The sequence below is a fragment of the Biomphalaria glabrata genome, chromosome 12 (assembly GCF_947242115.1).
Source record: "Biomphalaria glabrata chromosome 12, xgBioGlab47.1, whole genome shotgun sequence".
Classification (NCBI taxonomy): Eukaryota; Metazoa; Mollusca; class Gastropoda; family Planorbidae; genus Biomphalaria; species Biomphalaria glabrata.
This window is the reverse complement of record NC_074722.1, coordinates 24,612,760-24,629,499: the sequence shown is the minus strand read 5'-3', so window position 1 is coordinate 24,629,499 and position 16,740 is coordinate 24,612,760. Positions and strand designations below refer to the sequence as shown.

Sequence of the window (16,740 nt, the reverse complement as noted above, 5' to 3'; positions counted from 1 at the left end):
TAGAATGAATAGTAGTTCATTTATTTAACATAACTAGCCGGATATGACCCGCGGCCTGCGGTCTAAGTTTGGGTATGACTGATCTGGTGGATTGGATTTAGATCTATGTCGAACATGACGGGTGTTTCCTTCACATTTTCTGTTGATTTTGCCACGAAGGAAATAAAATGAAAGTAGGAAAACGGGTTTACCCGTTCAGCTGACATATTCATATGAAATATAAAATACTGTGCTATGTTTAAAACTTTCGTTGTCATACAGAGTTAAATTTAGATTTTATATTATTTTTAGACCTCCCCCCCCCCGGTTGTGGGAGGGGCATTAAACCTACACTACGCTCATGATCTAAGGAATGTTTATGCCAAGTTTTATCTAGTGAGGTCAAATTTCTATATGGGACAAACATACATACATACATATACCTTACATTCAATAATATATATTAGATAATAATAATAATAATAATAATAATAATATGGAAATTGTCCAAAATAACAATATACCCCATTGTTATATCAACCGAGGAGATAATAATAACTGACCTCACAGACACCTTCAAGGCCCTTACCATTCCTTAGAACATCCTCGTTGCCTGTCAGAGGGCGGCGGTACTGCTGCAGACCTGCTACATCACCAGAAAATACCTCAGTGGAAACTGTTAAAGGGACTACGATGAATTTTGTTTCTCTTTAGCCGAAACTCGACCCTGGCAGCGCCAGAGATAGACTACTCGTTCATTTCTAACATAATAATAATAATAATGATAATAATAATAATAACAATGTGTAATGAAATAAACTTGACATTATTTTACATTGCTCTGGAAGACACAGAGCTAGAAGGAAAAGAGAAGACAGAGAAGACACTAGGAAGATTAACTCTAAATATTTTAATGATCATAAAAAAAAAAGGAATGTGGAAGAATTAACTTCCCCTGAAAGAAACGTAATAATAGACTTAAGCGAGGCGGGGGAGTTAGAAAAGGGAAGTAAGAGAAAGAAAAACAGCAACACAAAGGGGAGCTAACAATGTGCCAGAAAGTGACGCGAGGAAGAAGTGCACGCGCGGATCTGTTGGCTAAAGGCATTCCAGGGATTTGAAGATAAAAAAAAAAATAAAGAGGAAATCTTCGGCTTTAGTTTATTGTGGAAGAAAAAAGGAAATTGGGTTTAGGGAATGATGTAATGAGGCTGCAGACGACAGCGTGGAGTCACTGGTAACAAAAAGCTGAATGCTAGAAATACGGAATGAAAACAACAAATGTAGGCATGGGTTAGCATAAGGGTATATCCATAGATGGGGCATATAGGGAAGGGATATCTGGGAATTGGGCATCCGAGGATGGGGCATGTTATATATAGGGCAGGGTTATCAAATAAAGTACCTGGGGATAGAGCATATGTTAAACGAGCATCTGGGGAAGGGGCATCTGGTGTTGGAGTATCTGAGGAAGGAGCATTGTGTGTGAGTGTGTGTGTTTCTATGGTGACGGTGAGAAGAAGTTAGCGATTGGTTGGTGGCTATGTAGTGTGAATGATGCAAGGTAAGTGGCATTGTCGTCAGCTATCCTGGGTAAGCCAGACGACTCTAGAATGCCAGAGTGATTAGACGTATTTGTTGTAGTGTCCAAGACTAAGTTATAAATACCATGTTATATAAAGTCTCCTACATTTATTTCATTTCATCTCAAATGAAATTGTAATCAAAAGTTAGGCCTATACTTAATTTGGTTTTGGGGATGGAGTACTTGGTAAAGGAGTATCCGGGAAAGGAGTATTTGGGGAAAAAGTTGACCTATTTGGTAAAGGAGTCTCTGCCGAAAGAGTATCTGGAGAAGGGGCACTTCTGGAAGCAATAGCTCGGAAATGAGCACCTGGAAATAGGCCCATTTACTGAAGCAGCATCTGGAGGAAGAGTACTTAGATACAAAAATATCTATGAAAGAAACCTATGAGATATAAGTTTCCGCGCAGACCAAACGCGCTCGTTATCTCGGGACTCGAACCCGAGACCTTCACATCAGCTGCAAAACAGTTTACTATTCTAATTCATTAATTGACTACAAATAAACTGATTAAGAAATCAATGTTGTAATTTAGCAGATGATTAATTTGGTACGTCTGTATTATATAAGATAAGATAAGATACCGGGATTTATATTTAATCCTGTGTTTTCTCTTTTTTTTGAAAGTCTATCCTGAATTCATCTCAATTATCTATACCCAACGTATACCTTTGGCTCACATCTATTGAGCGGTCTCAGAACTTTAAAGCATTCTCCCATAGTTGACAGGTGATGTTGTCTGTTGATGTTGTCTGCTGACGTTGTATGTTGATATTGTCTGTTGCTTGTCTGTCGATGATGTATGTTGGTGATGCCTTTTCCTTTTAATCTTTGTCACCTGTCATCAGGCCAGATTTTATCCCTTGAGCATTTCTCATATTCAAATAAAAATACACTTTATAACCACCCAACCCAGTCCTAAAAGTTTTGGCATGGAAATCAAAATGTCACTTTGACCTTCGTGATTTTTTTTTTCACTTTGATAATTTTTGTTTGTTTGTTTGTGATGTGCTTGTTTTCAGAAAGTTCTTTATGGCGTTCGAATTAGCCTGGAATTATTCCATCTCTCCTAAAATGACATAAAAACGTCTGGAATCTAATGAAACAGTTATACAAACATGTGTTTGGGAATGTTGATAAAAAGCATGTACTTTGTGAGGCATTGGTACCAGGACATTCCGTTTGGTCAACATGTTACTAAGAAATACCTGTGGATACAAGATCAGGTATATAGAGTAGGCTAAATATATCTATCTGGGGCTGTGGTGGTTTAGTAGTAAAGCTCTTGGCTTCCGGACAAAGAGGTCTCGGGGTCGACACTGTGAAGGCAAGGATTTTAATTTTTTTTTTATTCCTAGGGCGCTACTGAGTGCACCCAACTCTAATGGGTACCTGACTTTAGTTGGGGGGGGGGAGTAAAGGTGGTTGGTGGATATGTTGGGGGCATAACTGTAGGACATCGAAACATATGACTTATACATCATCTGCTCTCTAGACCACATAGTATAAAAAGGGTTCTATCTATCTATCTATCTATCTATCTATCTATCTATCTATCTATCTATCTATCTATCTATCTATCTATCTATCTATCTATCTATCTATCTATCTATCTATCTATCTATCTATCTAACGAACTAGCTAATTATCTAACATCTAACTGTATATCTGTCTATATGCTAGTTACATAGTAAAGAAAGGCAGTCTGTCCAGCAATCAGCTGTCCTAGTTGACCTCGTACACAAACATTGATCTTGCTCGTCCTATAAACCTTTTCAGAACTCGTTCAGTTTTGTATTTTTACAACTCAACCTTTTTTTTTTTAATGTTTACAATTTATAGCTGAATAAGAACCAAGCCAGTGTAGGAGTGTGGAGAAGGATGACAGTGCTGAACTCAAATAGGTTAAGACCATCAAGAATCCAATGGAGATGAATAATTCATGGCTGTTTTTATGTTTGTTTTCTGACGTGATTGAGTTTTTATCCCCCCCCCCCCTCCCTTCTGAGTCTACGTCTATAACGTCGAATTTGTTTAGATTTTACCGAGTTTAGGTTGGCATAGCTGTGGTCTATCTATCTATCTATCTATCTATCTATCTATCTATCTATCTATCTATCTATCTATCTATCTATCTATCTATCTATCTATCTATCTATCTAACTATCTATCTATCTATCTATCTATCTAGATCTATCAGTCTATCTATCTGTCTATCTATCTATCTATCTATCTATCTATCTATCTATCTATCTATCTATCTATCTATCTATCTATCTATCTATCTATCGATCTATCTATCTATCTATCTATCTGTCTATCTGTCTATCTGTCTATCTGTCTATCTGTCTATCTGTCTATCTATCTATCTGTCTATCTATCTATCTATTTATCTAGATCTTTCTGTCTATCTATCTGTCTATCTATCTATCTATTTATCTATCTATCTATCTATCTATCTATCTATCTATCTATCTATCTATCTATCTATCTATCTATCTATCTATCTATCTATCTATCTATCTATCTATCTATCTATTTATATATATATATATATATATATATATATATAAATCTCTCTATATATATAAATATGTCTCTCTCTCTCTCTCAAATCATTCGTAGGCACATCTTTCAATTCATTCGTAGGCACATCTTTCAGTTCATTCGTAGGCACATCTTTTAAATCATTCGCAGGCACATCTTTCAATTCATTCCTAGGCACATCTTTCAAATCATTCGTGGGCGCATCTTTCAATTCATTCGTAGGCACATCTTTTAAATCATTCGTAGGCACATCTTTCAATTCATTCGTAGGCACATCTTTAAATTCATTCGTAGGCACATCTTTCAAATCATTCGTGTGCGCATCTTTTAAATCATTCGTAGGCACATCTTTCAAATCATTCGTAGGCACATCTTTCAATTCATTCGTAGGCACATCTTTCAATTCATAAATACTTTGATCTATTTCCCCTGACAAAGTATCCACAAAATGATCAGTTTTTCTCTTATTCGTCCCCACACCTTCCACTTACCTGAAACTAAAACACTGCCCAGCTCTTTGACATCTACTACCTACACTACATCAATATGTCACTGTACAGTACTTACTGTACACAGTAAACCTCCAAGAGTGTTAGTTATGAAGGTGTAGGTGTGTGTGCTTGTGTTAGTATCAAGAGGCCCCTCTGTTGCTCTAACTTTCGATTTCCAGTCAAAATCCTGATCAAATGTAAACAAAAACATATTATCCTAGCTTGTTAGTCAGAAATCTGCAGTGACCCGGAAGTAGAGATAAAAAAATGAAACTGATAAATTACTCTTGTATTTGTACTTGTACGTTGATTATAGTTTTCTATTAACTCCCTTACCCAGCTCCACTGGAAAGTGAACAACTATTTTGTGTTGACGTTATTCTTGCTGTTTAGTACAAAGTTTAAATAATTAATAGTTATTAATATGCGTATGTAGTGAATTGATGGACGCGTTGGCTAAGGGTTGGGTTGCTGATCCACAGATAATGTGAACATCTCAGGCTATAGTGGCACCTCCAAGTGGATTTGTCTTGCCTTAAAGTAGAAACTGTGTAAAGAACTAGAAACAGGCGCATTGAAAAAACAAAAGCATATTGTCGAGTACCATATAGTTCTGAGAATATTAGAAGTCGTCATAAAAAAAAAAGGGTTGGCTAACGTCCAAGTTGGTCGAGCGGACCGTTGTCCATAAATATTGTTCCTTAAATTATTTATAGTGTTGGTACATAGTAGATCCATATTGTTTTTTTTTTTTTGATTGTTTCATTTTGGTTTATTGTTTCTAAAAAAAGAGGACACTGTCGCTTATATTTTTCATGATACGCTTGGTCTGCAATCAATACCGTTTCTAGACCACTAAATGTAATTCTTCCATGATGCTTTTGTAGCTATATTTATTCAGCATGTAAGGTATCTAGTGTCGTAGACATCTAGCGCGTCAGACATGTACACAGCTAAAACCAACCTGGAAATCTCTTTCAATTTCAAACAAGACGGTCCTACTGTACTATTCTCAAACATGGAGAACAACTGAAGCAACAACAAAAAGTACAGACCTTCATCAAAAGATGTCTGCGAAATATCTTAAAAATACACTGGTACGACATAGTAGAAAACACCAAACTGTGGAGATGATTGGGCAGAAAAATATAGAGATGCAGATCTTAGAGAGGAAGTGGGGATAGATTGGTCACACCCTTAGAAAAGATACCAACAACAGAGCTAGGCAGGCCTTAGAGTGGAACCCCCAAGGAAACAAGACGTAGAGGAAGACCAAAAAGACCATGACGACACAGTGGACTAGATGAAGCCGAAAGGACCGGAAAATGCTGGGAAGCCATTAAAAAAACTAGCAAGAGACCTTGGAGAGTGGCGTGTTTTTACTGAGGCCCTATGTTCCATGAGGAACTCAAAGGAAAGCTGATGATGAAGGTATCTAGTAGATTGTTCATTTAATTATGTGCATTCAGAGTTATAAATTTCAAAATGTTGATTGTTATTTAAATTACATTTTTGCCATACATTTAATCAATGATAAAATAATAAAAAAAAAAAAAAAAACAATGAGTTTGTTCCGAAAAATTCGATAACCAATTGGTGAAAGTTGTTTGTCTCGCCGCCACACCTGTGTAGAAAGAAACTCATTTATATTGCAGCCCTGGGAATTCTTCAAATAAAATCAACCCTTTGCAAATGATTCATGAAATACAATCTCATTGGTATTCTTGAAGTCATTGTATTGCCTTGACATAAAAAGGGGTGCGCACGGATATTTAAAGAACAAGTATCTGTCGGAATTAATTATTGATAATTATTTGACTTGTAATATTGAATAGCAGAAAAAATTAAAAAATGTAAACATAAAACTATTGTATATATTTAAAAAAGAATACTTTTTTTTTAAAAAAGTCTGAAGTGATTAGGTTTATTGAACATAAAATGAATATTAAATAGATATCGACATCAAGACGTATGTCTCCTCGACAACACAAGGACAATATTGACACATTTCTTTTTTTTTTTAAAAAACCTTTACAAACTCACACCATCTGTCTGTTTGTTTGTCTGTCTGGTACAATTTTTGTACACGTCTTTTTTCTCACTTTTCATTCTCCGATCAAGTTGAAACTTTGGCACAATTATTTATTGTCCCTAACAAAACGTGAATCAGTCAAAAGATTAACCAATTACTAATCAGTTCTAATTAATTCATTTTGTTTTATATAGAAAAGGGGGGAATAAATTTAAAAGAATTGAGATACTGCTGTTAATGTAAATTTTGTTGTTTTTTAATTTATTTTTCTTTATTTTGCTTTTTTTTTCTAGTTTTTTTTTTGTTTTGTTTTTGGGGTAGGGGGGAATTTTTCTTTTTCTATTGTTTAAAACTATTTCTGCGTATCATTTGCATTTTGATATTTTGAGCATTTTAAATATGGTGAACATATTAAAAGACAAATCAAACAAAGCACATTTCGATGAGTATAGTGCACAGACTTAATGTCGAATTCAATGACTTAATAAGGCATTGATAGTCCTAAATGTTAATTAACATTGATCATGAAATGGTAGTTCAACTTCGGCAATTATTTCGGCAAAAGTTGGAACATTTAGATAAGACTACATTTATGAATAGAAACACTCAAAAAGGGCTTCCCTTAGAATTGGCTGCAATTAGAATTACCTACATTTAGAAATGGCTACACTTAGAAGCAGCTACAATTAGAAAGGGCTACACTTTAAATTAGCTACACTTAGGAATGGCTACAATTAGAAACTGTCGTGCTTAGAAATGGCTACAATTTGATTTGGCTACACTTACAAATTGCTACGCTTAGAAATGGCTACATGGAAATGGCTACACTAAGACATTGATAACCCTGAACATGTCCTTCCACTTAGCTGCAACCTTGCAAACATCTCTTGTCCTCACTTAAGCATTTCCGGTTCACTTAGTCAAGAAAAAAAAAAATCAATGCATGGTAAATATACATTACTGCAGCCCCTCTGCCACCCTCATCTCAGTACCAACCACAGTCTCTGACAATTGCACCCTTTAGGGGGCCTTCATAAACTGGCGCTTATTGTGCTCGCTTATGTCACGATTAGCCATACACAAGTTATCAATTACTTCTTTCTTTCCTTTTTAACCTGTGATAAAACGACATGGCTTATCAATTATTCCTTACTTCTCACACTCAGCCTCACAACCCAAGGCATTATTGATGCCAGCTAGCGGTACCTTCAGGGCGAGGTGCGGTATCGACGTATCTTTAACACGTGGAGGGCGCCTTACTCTATCCACTAGCTCTTTCTCTCACTCTCTATCTTTCTCACGGCAGTTATAGAACTTGTCGAGGTATTTGTGGAGACATTTATCGCCCTTTTCTTTTTTAACTTTTTTTTTGGGACTACATTTAAAACACCTGGGCTTTCTGAAGTTGAAACTCATTTTTTCTTATTAATTACTTTTATTATTATTTGTCTTTTTTTTTTCGGTCCTTTAAACTTTTTTTTTAAAAGTAGACCTACTGGTCGAGTGGTCATGGTAAATACTGGACACTCATTATTTTGTATGTGATCAAGTCTATTGACTATCGTAAAAGTGAAGTTCCCTTTCAGACCTTGCGATCTAAAGGGCAGATGATGTTAAGGTCATCTGTTTCTTTGGCCAACGGTTAACGAGCAGAGTGTCGTGTGGCCAGCACAACGACCAACCGCCTTTACTTTCCCCAGCTTAAGTTAGGTACCCATTAGAGCTGGTCGGACTCGAGGGGCGCCCTTTAAATCTAAAAATTCAAACACCCAGTCTTCACCGAGGTTTGAACCCAGGATGCCAGGTAAGGAAACCAAGCGCTTAACCACTCAGCCACCTTGCCCCTTATAGTGTATCCCACTAAGTATCAAGTATCAGCATGTTTTATTTTTTTTTTCTGTATAGTATACAGACACAGTTTATAGCCTATTATCTACGAAGAGAAATCAAGATTTGAACTCTCTACAGGATTTGAACTATGACCCCTTACGTGCACGCCCGATTGCTTTTGGAAACTACCAAATATGACCTACTTTTAACAAGAAGGATGAGTTTGCACTTTTCAACTAAAGAATTATTTCCCCTGGTGTTCGATAAAAAGCCCATTCGATAAGAAGAGTTCTGATTGATAGAAAGATATTTTTTAGTGCACGCGATAGTTTGTCACTGACTTGTCACTCGTTAAGTGCCTTGTTCATTGATTTTTTTTTTTTGGGGGGGGGGGGGTAAGAGCGGGGAACATGGAGGTGGGTTTATTATAAAGGCGTTTTCACACACACTCACACAGAGGGAGAGAGAGAGAGAGAAAGTAAGAGAGAGACAGAGACAGAGAGAGGTTTGTAATAAGGTTAATCGAACGGTATAGGGCTCTCTCATTACTGGGCCCCTAATGAAGGGGGAGCGCACCCGAATTTATATTTCGTTGGTCGTGGTCTGAGTTGAGAGAGAAACTGAAGGATCACTAGCCAACTAAAAGCAAGTCGTCATGAGAAGATAAGGTGAAAGAAAGTTCATCGGTCACTTTCTGAAAGGCAAAGATTCCAGTGACTGGTTTTAGACTGATTTCAGTAAGTTGACCACTGCCTAGGGGTGCACAGTGGTGAGAAGATTGATTCATTGTTATGTGTCTAACTTGCTCTTGTGAGGACGTGATGTAGATGTATCTAGCAATATTCATTTAGTCAGTCATTCAGTCCGCCAGTCATTCAGTCAGTCATTCATTCAGTCAGTCATTCAGTCAGTCATTCAACCAGTCATTCATTCAGTCAGTTAGTCATTCAGTCCGCCAGTTATTCAGTCAGTCTTTCAGTCCGCCAGTCATTCAGTCCGCCAGTCATTCAGTCAGTCAGTCATTCAGTCCGCCAGTTATTCAGTCAGTCATTCAGTCCGCCAGTCATTCAGTCAGTCATTCAGCCAGTCAGTCATTCAGTCCGCCAGTTATTCAGTCAGTCATTCTTCCAGCCAGTCATTCATTCAGTCAGTCTGTTATTCAGTCAGTCTGTTATTCAGTCAGTAAGTCTGTCTGTCTGAAATCTATCTATCTATCTATCTATCTATCAGTCAGTCAGTCAGTCATTCAGTCAGTCATTCGTTCAGTCAGTCGGTGTCATTCAGTCTGTCATTCAGTCAGTTAGTCTATCAGTATATCTGTCTGTCTGTCTGTCTGTCTATCTATCTATCTATCATATAGCTAGTTGGAGAAAGACGTATTGGAAAAGATCCTACTACAAAACATCTTCAAACTGACTTTTTAAGGAGGCCTACACATTAAACGTCATGCCTATTCCGGCCGCCTCGTATTTAAGCCCATGCAATATTGAACTCTGACCTTGTATCTTCGACGTCTAAGAGAGACATCAATGAATTTATACAGCTCATTACGGCCATATTACGTAAACTTAATTAGATGGCGTCTGAAGCTTTAAGCACATCTTTACTTCGCCCATGACCTTAGCAGAGCACTTTTTGACATTTTGACGTGTTTTTTTTTTCTCTAGGAGTACAAAAAGAGAGATAAACACAGCTAGGCAAATATGCAGTCACACTAACACATACACAGTCACATCACATCAACACATGCACAGTCACATCAACACGTGCACAGTCACATCAACACATGCACAGTCACCCCAAGACATGCAGTCACACGACCAAAGTGTGGCCTGTAAAAGAATGCAATTGAGGAGAAGGGAGAAAAAAAAACTATTTTGAAAGTGTTAAACATGCAACTATACATATAACATACATGTATACATATAAAATACACACATACGTACATACATATACATACATATATACATATAAAATACATCTATACATATAACATATATAATACATACATAACATACATATATACATATAACATTCATTTATATATATAACATACATGTGTAAATATAAAATACGTACATACATAACATACATATATACATATAACATATATATATATATATATATATATATAACACATACATAAATATCTATTATTAGCACTTGGTTATGGACTCATCAAACCTGTAGCAACACTTATGTTCCTCTCCTCACTAATATTAGTTTCCCAGTCGTCCCCACAATGCAATGTTTCTTTGTTTCGTTTCTCTCCGGAAAGATTTAGAAATTGACCTCTCATTGGGTGAGTACGTCACTTCGTCTTCTGTCAGGAGAACTTAAAATGACAGCCGATACAGGAACGTCTTTACTCTCTTGTTTGCGTTCTAAGTTTTTTAAACTAACTTTTACATTGCCAGGACGATTGTTTGGGACACTGCCTGGTCGTGTGGTATGCGCTTCGCTCTGTCCTTATGATGGCCTCGAGTTCAACCCCTGCTCGCCGAATCCTCCTGCCGTTACTCATAAAAATGTTCCCCTACAGGTGGTTTGCACTTGGATGTCATTATCTACATTTCTAAATGAGCTTCGGAAACTGAAGCAAAAGAATCAGGAAGTGTATTCGAATATAGTTTTTTTTTCTGATAATGTGTCTCGATTACTTTCTACTTTCAGTGCGCATAATTTTGATTTTCTTTGCAGATGTAAAACAATGCAGTATCTATGTAGTACCCATTAGAACTGATAATGTATATAAAAAAGGTACAGCCTGTTAATTAACCTTTCGGACCTTAGTTAGGAGTAGAACTCCCCTTTCAGACCTTGCGATCTATAGGAGTGAGACTAATGCTTCATTATTCAATACAACTTGAGATCTCCCTCCGCCTGCACTGACTGTTGGTTTCAAATAGTGTTTAGTATAAAACAAACAAGAAAACAACAACATAATGGTACATAGATCTAATCAAAAGGAGAACAAAAGGGAGGTCATGTTGTTCCGAAGAACAATGTGGCTGGATTATCGTTCCTTGCATTGGCCCCGTACATCATCGTGGCCTGGATCAATTACCTGGCGTGTCAGACTTGATGAACGCCGGGTGTCTGATGGACACACTTCTTCAGACACAGACAATGTTGGGGCGCCATTAGTTTTTGGAAGATTCTCCGTCTTCGACCCCTCCACTCAAAAAAAAAACAAAACAACAAAAACGTATACAACACACACACACAAACACATTTTTAAAAAAGTTGAGTTCAGGTTTCTATGAACATTTCTGTTCATTTTGATAAAGGAAAAAAAATGTGGGAAGTGGATTGTTGTTGTAAATCGTAGCCTAAGCAGACAGTGAATATTCAGGCCTGACCTTTGACTTCTGACACTCTCGCAGACTCACATGTCAGACTTATCAACAAAGTTTTCTTGACCTTACCATAGCGCCCTAGCGGACTTATCTGAAACGAGAACTTGAGTACGTCTAACAAAGAAAACGTAATGGTCTCCAAGTGCAGTGCAATTGATGGGGATGAAAAAAAAAAGGGGCGCTAACCCCAAGTCCGCCATTCCTCGCGTAAGCCACAATGGCGACTTGACCACGTCATCTTCCCTTCATCCTTAGTACAACTCTCCCCCCCCCCTCTAATTTTTGAGCTAAATACCTAAGTTATGACCATTACAAGATCCTAGTCCTGAAAATACACAATATATTTAAACTTGGTCATCAAACGTTATAAAAATAATACTAAAGGAACCCTAGGTAATTAAATTTGTATCCGAAAATGTTATGGAAACCCTTGGTAATTAAATTTGTATCCGAAAATGTTATGGAAACCCTTGGTAATTAAATTTGTATCCGAAAATGTTATGGAAACCCTAGGTAATCAAATTTGTATCCGATAATTTTATGGAAACCCTTGGTAATCAAATTTGTATCCGATAATTTTATGGAAACCCTTGGTAATCAAATTTGTATCCGATAATTTTATGGAAACCCTTGGTAATCAAATTTGTATCAGAAAATGCCATGGAAACCCTAGGTAATCAAATTTGTATCCGATAATGTTATGGAAATCCTTGCTGATCAAATTTGTATTCGATAAAGTCATGGAAACCCTTGGTAATTTATTAAATTTTACAATGTCCTCTTACAGAAACGGTTTTTAATTCTTTTTCAAATGCTGCAACGTTGTTTGTTTCTAAATACCCTCACACACACACATATAAACACACAAAAATGCAGACACACGCAAATACACAGGCACACACGCACAGAGAAGAGTTTCGTTTTAAAAGAAATGGAGGTGAAGATATTTCAGAATGTTGAAGATGTTCTTCCATAACTTGTTACGCTTTCTAGCGCGGGAGAGTTCTGCTAAGCAACAGCAGGTGTCCAAATAGTAACTTCCTTTCGTTGAATTGATTGGTCAAGGTCGTTTGCTCCTGGCCCTTGAACTCTTGAAAAAGTTTATACATTCTTTCTCCTGAACGACTGCCGTTATTTTAGTCCCACGCTAAAAAAAAATAAAAAATTACAGCCGCAAAAGTTGAAAGCCAATTAAAAACAAAATGGTCTTCTCCCATCTTATCCTAACTGCTACCCCGGAGATTAAACTTAGTAGACAAATTACAAGGGGGGATTAAAACTATTCTGAATTTTGATTTATTTTTTTTTTCAAATGTGTCAAAATGACCCAGTCGAATCTCAGAGGGTTATGTTGTTCATTTTCAATGTTAGTTTTTAATTTAATTTTTTTTTGGTTCTATTTCCATGTCCTTAGTGTATGTGTGTATTTGTGTGTGTGTGTGTGGAAAATGTCTTGGCCTTCCCAGACTTCCTGTCCTTGCCTCCCCCACACTCCCTAGATGAGCAGGCAGTGCTGGGTCTAAAATACTGTAGGTTTTATTGTCGGAAAAATGTTTTGATTATATTAAACCTTGCAAGTTAAACATTTTTTTCTTACGGAAACCCATTGGGATCAAATGTTTGTATTTGTCTGTCTCTAATGTTTAATTTCTCTTATTGATATAATGGAGTATGTAGACTTAAATATTAAATTATCTTTTAATATTTTTTTTTTACAGGGGATTTGGATTTGTCACGTTCGTAGATCCAGAAAGTATTACTAAAGTTATGGATAGTAAACCTCATCACATAGACTCCAAAGGGGTAAGTTCAAAACCATGGAGGCTAAGTGACGAGACACTTTTTGTCTTTGGATCAGTTCGCATTTTAACTAGTTTATCTCCTGGGTTTATTTTATAACCTCATCTAGTTTATCTCCTAGGCTTATTTTATAACCTCATATAGTTTATCTCCTGGGTTTATTTTATAACCTCATATAGTTTATCTCCTGGGTTTATTTTATAACCTCATATAGTTTATCTCCTGGGTTTATTTTATAACCTCATATAGTTTATCTCCTGGGTTTATTTTATAACCTCATCTAGTTTATCTCCTGGGTTTATTTTATAACCTCATCTAGTTTATCTCATTGGTTTATTTTGAAATCTGAACTAGTTATTCTCATGGGCTTGTTTTCCCCAGTGATCTGTCTCTACCTATATCCAGAATTTCTTCTGTAAAGTCAATCTTTAAAAAAAAAATAGTATATCCCTTTTACAAAGGCTTGCAAAAATGTTCACCTGATTCTTACTATCAAATAGCATAAAGTTCTGAACTACCCTCCCTCCTAATACAATTATCATTGAACCGGAAATATAGAAATATATGTAGTGGACCCAATTGTTTAATGGACTAAAATATAGTTAGGAAGTCATCCACCAAAAAATATATTATAATACTATACTATAAAATGTATTAGATTTCATACCGCTTGTTTGGGATATTAGAAATTTCCCCTTAATTCATGGCAGCCATTTTGTTAATAGAGAGTACAACTATTAATTCATTATGTGGTCCTTGCTGGAGTACAGATAGTAGATCTGGACAACAAAATGTCTTTATTTCAACAAATTGTCAATCAAAACGTGTAATTTATAAAATGATATATTTCGTATTCTTCTAATATTTCTAAAGTTATATATATCTTATATTCCATAATCCTGTTCTCAAAATCCGATTAGAGCACCATACCGGCATATCTGTGTCTGGTAACATCCTTCAATTAGCCTGTGACCTAATTTCTCAAGGGTTAACTTTAAAGTTCAAACGAAGTTTTGTTTGGGAAAACAAAAGTGTTTTTTTGTTTTGTTTTGTTTTTGTTTTTTTTCAAATTAAGAGACATTAAAAAAAATGTTAACTGGATAATGATTTTAATTTTCGATCTTTTTGTTTTTCTTCTTGCAATCGAAAACTTCCGCCTTAATTAACCCTAATCAGTCTAGCAAAACATGGATGAGAAATAGTTCATTGTATTCCATTAGTTCTAGAGTTAAATGTGAAAAAAAAAAATCGAAAGGATAATTAAAATAAAACAGACAATTACTTTTAGAGAAAAAACAAAACAAAAACATTCTGATCATATTTTTTTTTTGTTCTATCAAATATTTTGAGTGCCGAATTTATTTTTTTTTTAATGTTTGAAAGAAAATAATTTCATTTGGTCTGAAATGAGTGAGTTCGACAAACAAACAGACGCGAGAGTAAACACGTGAAATTGTACAGACGATATTGATTTGAATTAGAGAATCATGAGGAATTCTGTTCTTCTTTCTTCTTTGTATTTGGTTTGTTCAGTTTGTCTTTCATGTATTTGTTTTTGATGTGTTTTTTTTAAATACTATTTTTGCCTTTAATATGTTTCTTTCTTTCTTATATTTTTGTTCATGTTCTTTTTTTTTTCTTTTCCCGCCATTTTTTATTCCTTCTTTATATTTTGATTCAGTTCTGTACGTTAGTTCTCTTCTACCTATTACTTTCTGTCTATTCTATTCTCCTCTTTGACACCTATGCACCTGTCTTTCGTTTTGTATGTGTATTTTGTATGTAATGTATATTCTCTTTAATTCTCCTCTCAAATCTCTTTTTCTCTTACTCTTTATGTAACATACTCTTTCTTTTTTAATTCTCTCTTGTATTTGACCAGCTGTTTTAAGTCCATGAGTTTCGCCTAAAGGAAAATCTTGTCCAAGGTCTACAACATCGACCAGTCCTAATTGGCTGTAATCACTCAAGGATGTCTCAACACTAAAACTTCTCATTTCTACCGGTATACTAATTTACGTCACAACACACATAGAAAGCCGTATGTACGTTGGGGGGGGGGGCGAGGGTTTGAATCCTCACCTCACCTCAATAAAGTCCTAGAACACTAAAGACCTACAAAAACCATTTGTTATAGGAATAGTTTTAGCTAAATGAAAAAGACTTTTAAAAAATGATAGCGTTTTCCTGAAAAGGAACAAAAAAAAGAGTGAGTAAACGGCGATGGTCAAACTGTTTCGGTGTGAGGGCCATATCAATTTCTTTCATGCGTGTCATGTCTTCAAATTTACTGACTTAGATCCTCACGCACGGTTCGGCGAATTGCGCGACAAGCTATCTCCATAAAGATCTGTCTGAAGCCTCTTCCCACCTGGAATACACTGCTCTAAGGTCCTCCATAAAAATGAGGCGCCAAGTCCTACTAGAACGTCCCTGTTTGCGCTTTCCTCGTATTGGCCTTCATGTCAATGCAACTCTTGGTATGCGTAAATCTTTATGTCGGAGGACATGACCTTCAAATCTCATGCTACGCTCGGTCACAACCTCATTAAATGGTCGAGTCCCTGTTCGGCATAAGATTTATTTGTGTGAAACCCGATCTCAATATCTGACTACTAAAATCCGTCTCTGCCATTTTCGCCGAGCCACAATATCTAGAGAGAGAGAGAGAGAGAGAGAGAGAGAGAGAGAGAGAGAGAGAGAGAGAGAAAACAAAATAGAAAAACAATTCGAAACGAGGTTGAAAGATATATGTATGCACTCTGAAGAAAAGTTTCTAGGGTCGAGTTAGAGAAGCGTCCCGGGCCTGATATGGTCCACGGGCCATAGTTGAGGCCTCAGGGGAATTAAGTTATTGTGAATCTATTCTGGACCCTTCTTGTGGAAAGTAAAACTAGTCATTGTTAAATGGGGACAGAAAGTATAAATATATACAGAGAGAATAAATAAATTGCAAAAAAAAAATATTTTTATCACAGAAATAAATTACCAATGTGGAATATTACCTCACCCCCCCACACACACACACATTTAACCCTTATAGCGCTCGCTTTAAATTGTGTAATATTACCTCACCCCCCCCACGCACACACATATTTAACCCTTATAGCGCTCGCT

At 36.2% G+C, this 16,740-nt stretch overlaps 1 protein-coding gene across 7 annotated transcripts in view; it reads left to right on the top strand.

Annotated features, from left to right (window-relative positions):
- The window catches only part of LOC106061348 (RNA-binding protein Musashi homolog 2-like), a 291,717-nt gene that overhangs the window by 102,007 nt on the left and 172,970 nt on the right, over positions 1-16,740 (top strand). For all 7 annotated transcript variants that reach the window (XR_008773920.1, XM_056005718.1, XM_056005716.1 and 4 more), the window contains exon 4: positions 13,542-13,626. Coding sequence is in view for 6 of the 7 variants with exons in the window: in XM_056005718.1 (XP_055861693.1) it covers positions 13,542-13,626 (85 nt within the window). In the remaining variant the exon portion in view is untranslated. The remainder of the gene's footprint in view (positions 1-13,541; positions 13,627-16,740) is intronic.